The sequence below is a fragment of the Drosophila novamexicana genome, unplaced genomic scaffold (genome assembly GCF_003285875.2).
Source record: "Drosophila novamexicana strain 15010-1031.04,08,12 unplaced genomic scaffold, DnovRS2.1 tig00001062-arrow-arrow-pilon, whole genome shotgun sequence".
Lineage (NCBI taxonomy): Eukaryota > Metazoa > Arthropoda > Insecta > Diptera > Drosophilidae > Drosophila > Drosophila novamexicana.
In genome coordinates this window covers 1,023,146-1,034,643 of record NW_020824838.1, presented here as the reverse complement: position 1 = coordinate 1,034,643, position 11,498 = coordinate 1,023,146, and the positions used below count along the sequence as shown (strand labels likewise).

The 11,498-nt window shown below is 43.9% G+C and overlaps 1 protein-coding gene and 1 long non-coding RNA gene across 4 annotated transcripts; one reads left to right on the top strand and one right to left on the bottom strand.

Moving 5' to 3' along the window:
* Positions 1-388: 388 nt before the first annotated feature.
* Positions 389-1,023, top strand: LOC115766170. Its single transcript, XR_004018187.1, has 3 exons — positions 389-482; positions 539-616; positions 669-1,023. It is a non-coding gene; the product is annotated as an uncharacterized LOC115766170 (long non-coding RNA).
* Positions 1,024-4,867: 3,844 nt separating this feature from the next.
* Positions 4,868-11,223, bottom strand: LOC115766043 (indole-3-acetaldehyde oxidase). 3 transcript variants are annotated; one of them, XM_030709816.1, is made up of 7 exons: positions 11,151-11,220; positions 11,011-11,072; positions 9,422-10,344; positions 9,074-9,307; positions 6,767-8,570; positions 5,328-5,948; positions 4,868-5,246 (listed from the first exon to the last, which is right to left on the bottom strand). In XM_030709816.1, exons 2-7 carry the CDS (start codon positions 11,048-11,050, stop codon positions 5,065-5,067), a joined length of 3,804 nt encoding a protein of 1,267 aa, XP_030565676.1. In that variant the 5' UTR covers positions 11,051-11,072; positions 11,151-11,220; the 3' UTR covers positions 4,868-5,064. The 3 variants fall into 3 exon arrangements, with proteins under 3 accessions (XP_030565676.1, XP_030565675.1, XP_030565674.1); XM_030709815.1 differs by having other exon boundaries at positions 11,011-11,083; positions 11,151-11,209; XM_030709814.1 differs by having other exon boundaries at positions 11,011-11,223.
* Between the last annotated feature and the right edge of the window lie 275 nt (positions 11,224-11,498).

Below are 11,498 nucleotides of genomic sequence, written 5' to 3'. Positions count from 1 at the left end.
TGCAAATCCTGCTATCATTGTCCTGAGGCAGTGCGTCTGGTTGGGTATTCCTTTTTGCATATTTCCAGATTGAGTTACGGCTGCTGTCGCTGGCCGTTGCTGTTAACGTTGCCTTTGCCTTTGCCCCTGCCGGAATCCTTACTGTCGCTTCACCGTGACGGCATTTGTCTGGGCCGTGGCGCGGGACTTTGCTGCAGCGTGGCCCAAGCTGGATTTGTTATTGAAAAATCGAATATTGCGTACATATTTTAATAATGGTCGAAGCGATTGGTTATTAAGTCCCATTTGGACTTAAATTTAATTAAAATCCCCAGCCGGTGTGCAAATAGTTCTGAGGTATTTTAAATGTCTTGTATTTATAGTCTTGACTTTTCTGTCAATATAATAAATAATACATAAATAAAAACGCCTAAAGTGCTCGAATCTTAAATCGCAAATACATCAATTTTTCTGGATGAAATTGAACTGATTTTTGAGAGCAGGTCTCATAGCTTGTAAGTTTTATACTCGCAACTTTAATAACTAATTTCTCTTCCAGCTAAAATGGTTAACGAATTAAGTTTAAATCAGCAGCTGGCCCAGGCTGTTAGCTCATTTGCTACTTTAAGCACATATGGTAAGTTTGAAATTTATTTAGTTTATTTTTTTTTATAACAATACATCTGCAGCCTTATGGCCAAGGGCGAATTGGTTATATGCTTGGCAGCATATGGCCTTTGGGCCTACAACCAAGCCTTTGTATAGTGTCAAAACTGATATTTCAGTTTGCAATCGAATTGTTGAGCCCAAACATTTGAAATACAGTGAAATGGTGTCCTTGTCTATGTGGGATTTTAATATGACCGATGCGGATTCATTGGCTCTGGAATTGGAAAAGATTGGCTTAACAAGCTGCGAATTATAAGAAGCGTCATGCACGCAATGTAAGGGAATGTATTTAAATATAAAACAACTAAAGCTTATTGTTTATTTCTGTACATTTTAAACATAACAAGAAAGCAAACATATACATCTTGGAATTCCTTTTATGTTCAAACTAAAGGAATGAATATAGTAAAAATTCCTAAAGGAAATGCTTCCACAGATTTTAATTGGTTGGTCCGATTTTTCACACTCGTATTTTTAAGCGTATGCACAAAAAAGTGAGGCAAATTCTTGAATTGAATAAATAAACTTGAAAATAGCTGCACACTTGGCCCAGGTTCTGTTTGCTGGACTTAAACTATCATTGTTTGGCCAGACACTTGGGAGCATTTGCTTGCTTTTACCCGGGCACATAACGAGCGTCAACGCAGAATAACAAAGGCAATGGCAAGGACATGCACGGCCAGAACGAAATTTTAATGACATGTATTATGAACTATGTGCATACAAACTATGAAATCGTATGTCTACGTATTGCATTTGTCTGTGTGTCTATTGCAGTTGGCATTAAGTGGAAAAGGATATGGCGAAAGGATACACATAGGTACACATACACGCTCGCATATATGTGGACATATATATATTGCATGTTTGGGTTTGCGTAAATTTTATGTATTTGGCTCACGAATCGGGTCCGTCTGTTGGCCAAAGACGTTCGTTGCGGCGTAAAATTTAACAACGGCTTTCATGCAGGGCCTGTAAATTATGTTGCCCACAGGATATGCGCCAGACACATGCACATGCACACACACTCACACACTCGCACACGGCATCAACAAGAAACTCAACTAAAATGATGTACTTAATTTTGGATTTTTCTATTTAATAAACTGCAATACGAATGCAAATGCTTGCCACGAAAAAGCGGCGAGCTCTGAGAGTTACGAGAACCTCGCAATATCCTTGTCCAGGCTGCACCGCAGGACGTCTAGACGTTGACGTTGCGTCCTCGACAGCGATAAGCATACGCCATGGCGCGGCATTATTATAATACGTGGCCATTATCCTGGCAACGCCGGCGATAAATCACACCAGGACATCTTTGTGTGTGTGCCACGGGCAGACATAGTCAGAGCCATTCCAACCCAACCCATCCCCACTGCAGCTCCTTTCGCTGCAGAAACTGGAGCAGTTGGTGCAGAAGCAGACGGTTTCTGGCCATATCTGACTCGCTGCATCGCGCACACGCTCATAAAATGTTGCGCCCGGCACCCCCAGACGACAAATTTGCTTAGAATTTGAAATGCATGGCACAGACAATAGCACCATAGGATGGGGTGGTTGAAAAGGAAATGGACAGAAAATAGTTGGAGAAAGAAAAGTGGAAGCTGCAGTTATGCAAAAGTGAGCCCCAGTTGCAAGTTTTGGGGCCGCTCCCAAGCGCACATTATTATTACAGTTGCCAAGTTCAAGTTCAGGATGTCCATTGTGAACGTGCTTGAAATGGAAACCTTTTCGTTGGTAGCTTTTCAAATTATAGCTGCTGCTGAGACAAGCTAGCGTATTCGACGGTCTGGCAACGCCATTATAATTTTCTCTTCATCAGTTGATAATTTGTATAAAATTAAGCTGAATTGAAACAGTCGACTGTAATAAGGCTTTAATTTAAGAAGCTGTACGGGGCAGAATCAAATGCAAGTGAGCGTATTCGACAGTCAGGTAATGCCAATTTCTGTATTTCACACGAACTGTGATTATTATTATTATTATTATTATTATTATTTTTACTATTATTTTAATTATTATTATTATTGTTATTATTATTATTATTATTATTAATATTATTATTATTATTATTATTATTATTATTATTATTATTATTATTATTATTATTATTATTATTATTATTATTATTATTATTATTATTATTATTATCATTATTATTATTATTATTATTATTATTATTATTATTATTATTATTGTTATTATTATTATTAAACATTGTTGATGCTCTTAATCTCTGGACAAAATGCGTTTAGGCGCAACAAACTTTCCATTTCTTCTCTGTGTCACATTCTCTATTCGTAAACGTGTTTTCCATTCGTAAATGTTCCACTGACTGCTTGGATTAAATTTAAGGTGTTTTCATAATCGTTTCACTGCCTGCACTGATTTTTATAGTGTTTTTCAAACATTCTCTCTTACTCACTTGTTCTGAGGGAAATTTAAAATGAAAGAGACTATGATTATTATTAGCACCTATTTTGTCACATTGCCAATTTTTGAGTGCAGTTTCCATGTGGAATATTTGTCGGGGAACTTAACCCTTAATCAGCAGCTGCCACTGGTGACTCCTTGTGCCGAACCAATGGCAGCCTGGACTGATCCGTGGACACGGACATGGAACGGAATTGGACTCATGTGCAGCGCCATTTTATGGCATTGTCACTGCCTTCTGTCTGGCGTCTGCTGATGTTGGCCTTCAGACGCTCATAAACAAACGCGACACAAGTCGCACAATGCCAGACAGGGGAGAGCAGCGAATGAGGTGGGGTGCGGCTGAGTAGGGAGCCTGGTCTAATGTGCTGGGCGTGGCTTTGCATTTATTCGTGTGTAAAATTTTAATTGAAATATATATTTAAGCCTGTCTGCCAGACAGAATGTCAGCCGTGCATTTCTGTAAATGTATCTGCAACCCTCTATCTGCACATGTATTTGTATCTGTATCTGCAGCCACTAGCAGTTGTGGATGCGCGTGTCCCGCTAATGTTTTCATTTGCATGCGAACAGCAGCCCCGGCACCATGTCCATATGCAAATGCGTCCTATGATTATCGGCGACGGTCCCGTATTTCTGGACATCTGCCCTTGTCCTCTTTTTGTGTGCCCTATGCCTGTTTGTTTTGTATGCGCTGATTTTATTTTTCCATTTCTCGTAGCCGCGTGTTATTTTTTTGGCGCACTATCCCGTCTGTGGGCGTGGCGGCCAGCTGGCAAGGGGCATCAGTGTTGAAAAGTGGCTTTAAGTCTATTTGGTTTCATGCTGACCAGTCGGAGCATTCCGCTCCTTTTATTCTCTTCGACTGGAGAGCTCCTACCCAACGCTAAAGAGTTGTTGGTTTAATTTTGTGAGAACTTTGTAACTGACAAACACTCTACAAATTAAAAGATTCATATAAAAGTTGGTTTTAGCCTGAAACCTCGTTTGCGAAAAGTGTAAAACATGTAACATTTCACCAAGGTTTTTGAAAAACAGTTAGAAGTAGATCGGTTGGATGGAATTTCCCAATTTATTATCATATACATTTCTCTCACCTCATAAGAAAACTACAAAATTATGCAGTTCCTATGGTTCGGACTGTGTGATTATCACTCAGTCAGTCAGAACAAATAGGTTTATACATATATAGAGACGAATTGTAATGAAGCTTCGTATAACTAAAACTTAGTTATCTATAGATAGATCTATGGATGAGTTCTAAGTATAAAACAAGCAAATTAAGTATCTAAAGCAACGTTTTTTTTCTGTGGGTATCGACTATGTATATGCATGCAACCCAGCTATAATTAAAGTGCACTTATTAATATTTGAAATACATCTCGCTGAAGTCCAATCATTATTGTAATTAATGTTCTGCTCATTAACAGCCTAGTTGCTGCTATCGAAGCTACAAAAAGAAGAAAAACCTATTTGAACTGGCTAACGAAACGAACCGTAACCCCCAACCCAGTGTCATTCGCGATGCAACCCCTGATGTAGAACCCCCTGTTGTTAGACAGGATTCACTTAACGCTTCGTGTGGCATAAAATTTCCTTACAAAAATTGTATTTTAAAATTAATGAAGAGCTCGTTGTGCTTCGTGAAAGGGGGTGTTAAGGTGTTAGGCATTAAAAAAAAAAAGCAGAGGAAAATAGAAAATGCCACTTGGCCACTTTGGACGATAGCCGGCCAAGCTGTTGGCCCAAGCCAGGACCGGGGCTTTCACAATGAATGTCATTTGGATTTGCGTTGGATAAGTTTCTAATTTATTGTGCATAAAACAAGGTGTGCAATGTGTATATATGTATATAGCTTGTGCTTATCGCGCGCGTTCACGTCGCCACGTGCCGTTTCTCACGCGGTGTCTTTGAATTGGTCTTCCGTAATGGGGAAAAATGGAATGGAGTGTAGAGTTGGGCTGAATTCGTTGAGGCATGACCTTAGCTCAGCCTGAGCTGACCTGGTTCGGTGCCCGCGTATAGCACCAGCAGCTCTGGCGTCATGGGCGCATTTAATGTAATCCAGGTCTTGGGCAGACCGGCATCATCACGCGCAGATTGAAGCGCCTGCTGTAGGGCAAAGGCCACGGATATGGCCAGGCAAATGGCGGGCTCACCAGTAGCTATGGACAGAAGGACACACAACAATAAATGTTAAATTAATCTTACAGTGAAAATATAAAAAACAGGACACTTCAACTAACCCTTTGATCGCATAAAGCCCGCCTTGTTGGGGCTCTTGGGCAGCAGCTCGATGCGTAGATCAACGGGTATATCCTTGGCGCCCGGCGGCTTGTAGTTCCAGGTGCGATTTGTCAGGCATTCGCCCGTCTTCTTGTCGACGACAACCTGCTCGCTAGTCCAGTAGCCGAGGCCCATCATAAAGGCGCCCTCAATCTGGCCAATGTCCACATTGGGGTTCAGACTCTCGCCGGTATCCTCCAGTAGATCCACACGTTGCACCAGATAGTTACCCGTTAGCACGTCCAGCTCCACCTCGGTGAGGCTTAGTCCACACACCGAGTACGGCTCCATATCACCCTGCTTACACTGATCGCTCGCAATTAAATTGATCTTTCGATTATATGCCTCATTGATCAGCTGTTGCCAGTCCGCCGGCTTCAGCTCCTCCTTGACCGGTGCCAGACGCGAGTTGAGCGTCTCGCAAGCTTTACGCACGGCAAAGCATAACGTCTCGCTGCCCACAGCTCCGCCAGTGACCATCGAGTTGGCACCATTGATCGTGTCGCTGGCCTCAATACGCACCTGCTCCAGAGCAATGCCTAGCGTATGGGCCACCACCTGTGCGATCTTCGTGTTCATACCTAGAAGGACCATGTACAAGCATTTAAAAATATTGCAAAGGCAGAAGGATAAATAAAAAGATTGGAAATAAAGGGAAGACAAGAGAGAAGAAAGCGTATAGTAGAGAAAACTATGCTTCAGAAAGTTATGATTATATCCCAGAATCGAATCAAAATGTGGCAAATAGAAAGGGATATTCTATATTAAAAGGGCCGTGAATAAAAGTACATTTTCTCATGCATTTTAAAGTTAGTTAAAATTAAAAAAAAGAAGCATCAAGTTCCACACGGAGACAGGGAAAAAATTCGAAAATGGAAGTACAAGAAGCTACTAGTTCTGCATAGAGCTGCACATGTGCAGAAATACTTCTCGTCACAAAAACTTCTGCATAAGTTATAGAGATGAAATGAGCTATCGAGTAAGACGATATCGACATGAAGAGACTCGAAGCAGCTTGGTCGTAGGAATAAGTCAGACACTTCTCCCAGGTGTCCCTGCTGTCCAATTTCTCACGTGTTTCTTGGAGATCACCTACGCTTCTAAAGGTCGAAAGGGCGTCCTGATAGTGTATTCTACGCGTCAGACCCCTTCTCCTACCCGTTTGTCTAACTTAAAGCCGCCTAACGGAGTTTATTTTACCAATGGAATTTAGTTTCCATTCGGCACTCCTTTTCTAAATTTGGGGATGGTGCCCTTAATTTCTATCTCATATGAGAAGCGCAGATAAAGTAGCCGTCACTCTGACCTTGATGGTGTTAGAAAGAATACGAAGAATAAGATGCGGAGAAAGAAATATTAGTTGCACTTGACTATTCTATGCTCTACCGAAGTTACCTACCTTGACCCATTTCGATGCCGCCATGGGAGACCACAACTGTGCCATCGCTGTGATAAATAGCCACCGTAGCCGGATACTGTCCAAAGTAACCAATCTGGTACTCCATGATGGTCAGGCCCAAGCCGCGCTTGCGCCAACGATGCTCCTTATTGTATGCAATAATTTCGGCACGGCGCTCCCGGTAAAGGGTGCTCTTCAGGAATTTGGGCATCATCTCGCCCATTTTGTGTGCCGGCAATATGTTGGCAAAGCGCACATCTGCCGGATCGACGCCCGTTGCAAAGGCAATATGCTCAATAATATTCTCGATCATGGCAATGCCCTCAACAGAGCCGGGTGCACGGCAGGGCGTATTTGTCGGCGAATCCGTAATGACCATAAAGCCATCCAACTTGTAATTGTCACTGAACTCGTAACAGTTCTTCGACAGCAGCACCGTATGCCCAATGGGCGACTCATTGGTCAGATAGCCGGCATCCTCGTAGAAGCGACTCTCTAGGCCCACAATCTTGCCATTGGCCTGGACATAGAAATCATAGTCACAGTGGAAGGACCAACGCTTTCCGGTCGTTGTCATAATGGACTCTAGCGTTTGCACAAATCTCACCGGACGGTTAAGCTTGAGGGCAGCGACTGCGGCTGCCGTCGCAACCAAGTTGCAACGTGTGGCTTTGCCACCATAACCGCCGCCAATGCGACGGGTCTTCACCTGCACCTCGTTGCTCTTCAGGTTCAAAACTTTCGCAATGATATCCTGTGTGAGATCCATCCACTGAGTGGCCGCGTACACCTGCAGACCGCCCTCGAAAGGCAACACCACTGTCGTCTGTGGCTCCATGAAATAATGATACTGCAGGCCCATGTCCAGCTTGCCGCTGCCCTTCACCTCGTGCGGTACCCTAAGTTGCAGCTTGTCGTGCATCGATTTGACCGGCTGCTTAATGCGATCGCCGGAGGCGGCGGCCTCCAGCACATGCTTCATGCTGGGCAGCACATCCTCGGAGCCGCCCTCGTAGCTCAGCTGCACGAGCTCCGCGGCACGTTGAGCCAGAGCATTAGATGTGGCCAGCACCATTCCGATGGGTTGCTGATAAAACTTAATTTCGCCCGTGGCAAAGATCTGCTCCTCCTGCGGAAAGAAATGATCGTCCGTCACCTTGGGACGCAATGAATTGGGACCCGGTATGTCCTTGGCATCCAAATAGGCTACCACGCCCGGCAAAGCCAACGCAGCTGTCGCATCCACCTTGCTGACCACGGCGCCCACACGTTTCGCAGTGACAAAGGCCGCCCAGACCTGATTGTGCTGCGTGGGCAGATCGTTGGCATAGGTTGCCTCGCCCGAGCACTGAATAAGTCCCTCGTGCTTCTCCGTTGGCTTCGTTACCGGATAATGCTGTTCAAAGGTCTCGAAACTTTGCTGGCCCTTCGACACAGGCCGCTGCAGCAAGGCGCCGCCAGTTATATGGCGACTGCCCAGCACCTGTTGACGCTGTCCGGCGGCCTTCACCAGGAACTTGTACAGCAGACCACAGGCTAACTTGCGTCGATATTCAGGCGACGCGTCCGGTAGCACCGCATCCGGCTGCAGTAGCGTTGACAGCTTACCAAACACCTGCTCCAGCAGTGCATTGTCAAAGGGATTGCGTCCGATCAGCAGCTGCTCAATGGCAGTCGCATGTACAAAGTCCGGCCGAATGCCGCCAAAGCAAATGCGAGCATTCTTCACCTTCGAGCCCGCGTCCAGTTCCAGGAGAAATGCAGCGTTCACATAGGCATGTGCATTCTGGGCACGTGGCATGATCTGTAGAGGGATGGGGAAAGAAGTTAGAGGGAAAGCTAACTGGTGGTTGCTTACAAATAGAAGCACCTCTTAACTACTTTCTATATGGTGACAGGCGCTTGCATACCGAGAGACTCTAGCAAAATCTGATGATGTTAGATCTGGGAAGATCTTAAACTAGCTATACGACAACCAGCTCAGTTTTACCATTTATAACTAGCTTGGAGTAAGGTTTGCTTTTAATGCTCATGTTGCTATATCCCTATATTTACTGGTGTGGTGGTGAAGTGATCTTGAAAATAGTTAATATCTGACAATAGAAAGGTTATCCTCTAACTAGAAGGCAGGGATTAAGTAGGGCTTGTTTAAAGGAATGTTCTAATAGGATAAGAAACCCAACTGGGGTAAGTTGGATAGCTTATAGTGGAATCAAGCTTTCGCCAGAGATCCTTCTTAGTATTCAACAATGATATTAACGACTTTTTATCAACATTTAATTTCACTTCAAAATAATCTAGACTTACCTTATACGAATCGAACAGGACATTCTGCTTCGAATAGGCGGGCAGAACAAATCCACGAATAATTTTACCTTCCATGGGTAGCTTCAAGTAACTGGCCAGGCTGACAGTTTGCTGTTTCTCTGGCGAATCCTGAACGATAACCTGTGCTTCCAGAGCTTCCAGAACGATAAACACATCGGAGGGGAACTCGGGGTGCGAGTGCTTAATAGATAAGTTGCCTGCCAGAGTGCCGGCCTGCATTAATGTAAAAAAAATTGATTAGAGAATTGTTAAGTAGTTTAGATAAGATACGAGTGCACTCGGTCCTGGTAAAGCTGATAATACCCAAAATGCAGCCCCGTGACTTACATTGCGCACTGGCACATTGGCAATCCAATCCAAGTGTTGCCACACCTGGGCCAGGTACTCAAATCCAGTGGTCTGCTCCAGTTTGCGGCATATGTCCATGGTCTCTGTCAGGCTCAGATTGCCGCCCAGGGTGAGGTACTTATCAGTCAGGCTATAGCCTCTCAGCTCCGCCAGGGCACGCACGTCGATAAAAGCTTTGATCTCCGCACTGCGTCTGTAGATGCCATGCGCCGTGTTGCCCGCGACAATCATATAGGGTAGCTGCTCCTTGACCGCCGCGTGCAGGGCCTTGAAGAGCTCGGCGAGTGTCTGCGGCCAGGACCAGCGACTACCATCGGCGTATTGCTGAACGCCTCTTGGCTGGCTCTTCTTGCAGCTGCCGGCGCAGAGTTCGCCCGTTTTGGGGCACTGCTTGGTGCTCAGATCCTCAATGTCCAGACACTCCGCCGGCACCGGAATATTGCTGTCCACGGCAAAGGACTTCATCGCATCCAGTATGGGCCGGTAACCGGTGCAGCGGCATATGTTGCCGCCAAATGCATTCTCCACCTCGGCCATGGTCACTCGACCGCCGTGGGACTCCAGCAGCGCGTACATGTTCATCACAAATCCCGGCGAGCAGTAGCCACACTGGGTGCCATTCATCTTGGCCAGACGCTGCTGTATGGCATGATAGCCCCTGCGCTTGCTGCCCAAACCCTCCGATGTGGTCACCTGCAGGCCCAGGCAGGTGTTCAGCAGCGTCAGGCAGGAGTTGACCGCCCAAGTGCACAGCTCGCCCGTCACCGGATGAACGCCGCTCAGGGCACAAACGCAGACGCCGCAGCCGCCCTCTTGGCACATGAACTTGGTGCCTGTGAGACCAGCATGCTCCCGTATAAACGTGTTCAGGCTGATGTCGGCGGGCAGGATCGACAGATTAACTAAAGGAAACAACAAGCAGTTAATATAGAAACACAATGCGTAATTCTTTTGATACATGTAGAGATTAACTTAACCTCAATGTTCTCTAGGTACAGATAAATATTGTATTTAACTGTGTGAAGCTTGAAACTTGGTCTATGACCGAATCATAATTTATGTCATAAAAAAGTTGCAAAAAAGGTATTCGAAGGAAAAGTTCTAATTATCCTAAAAATATTCATTTGAATTATGATATAATTCTGATTATGAAAAATTGTATAGCCTTCTGTGACTTGCAACTGATTGCATTCAGATAAGGTTAACTTAAATCAAGTCAAGAAATAATTCCGATTGTCATTATCAAATGTCTAGCTACTGAAATAATAGGGTATTCGTAATGAAAAACTGTTGACAAAATAAATAAGCTTCTAAATTATGAAGAATTCTCCATTCAAAAAGTTACAGTTTTCGAGCGACCTCCTAAGTCTGAAATATACTTTTCTATAGATTGTTATCTTCTAAGTTATATAAAAGGCGTTAACACCGTATGTTTTTAATGGTTACATATATATCTACAATATATATATGTGTGCATGTGTAAAAACTCTATTTGCCACTTTAAACAATTTAAGTACTCTTAAAATACGTCGTCATTCATATGTATATAGACATATATGTTTGTATACCTTCATAACAATCGCCGTTGATAGTTATACTTTCCGTCATTATCTGTGTTTTTTCGTTTTATCTGCAAAAAAACTTATATGGCACTTTACATGTGTATGTATTTTGATTGTTTCGTAAATCTATTTATAATACCGCACACCTATTATTTTTACTATCAAACAACTTTCTGGAATGTATTTCACAATGTTTCGCAACTATTCTCAATGTTCTGTCCACGCCGATCTCCGCGATACTGTAGTTTCTGGCCCCTGGGCCGGCGCATTTATTTCCCGAGCCCGTTCGTTAACGTTCGCCAAGTTCAGCTGAGAGTGCGAAACGTTACGTCTTTTAATTACGGCGTTATGTTAACGCTTGCCGCAAGTGCTGTGAATGTACCAAAAATTGTCGCTTTATGAATGCGTTGGTACAACTCACTGAATATTTATTTTACAAAATGGTACCAAACTTGTATTGCTTATTTTTTTGCTCTGTTATATGTAATTGCTTG

Coding starts and splice junctions, on each gene's coding strand:
- LOC115766043 (XM_030709814.1), bottom strand. CDS start 11,050: ATGACGGAAAGTATAACTATCAACGGCGATTGTTATGAAG. Junction 10,345..11,010: donor CAACGGCGATTGTTATGAAG/GTATACAAACAT, acceptor TGTTTCCTTTAG/TTAATCTGTCGATCCTGCCC. Junction 9,308..9,421: donor CCAATGTGCCAGTGCGCAAT/GTAAGTCACGGG, acceptor ACATTAATGCAG/GCCGGCACTCTGGCAGGCAA.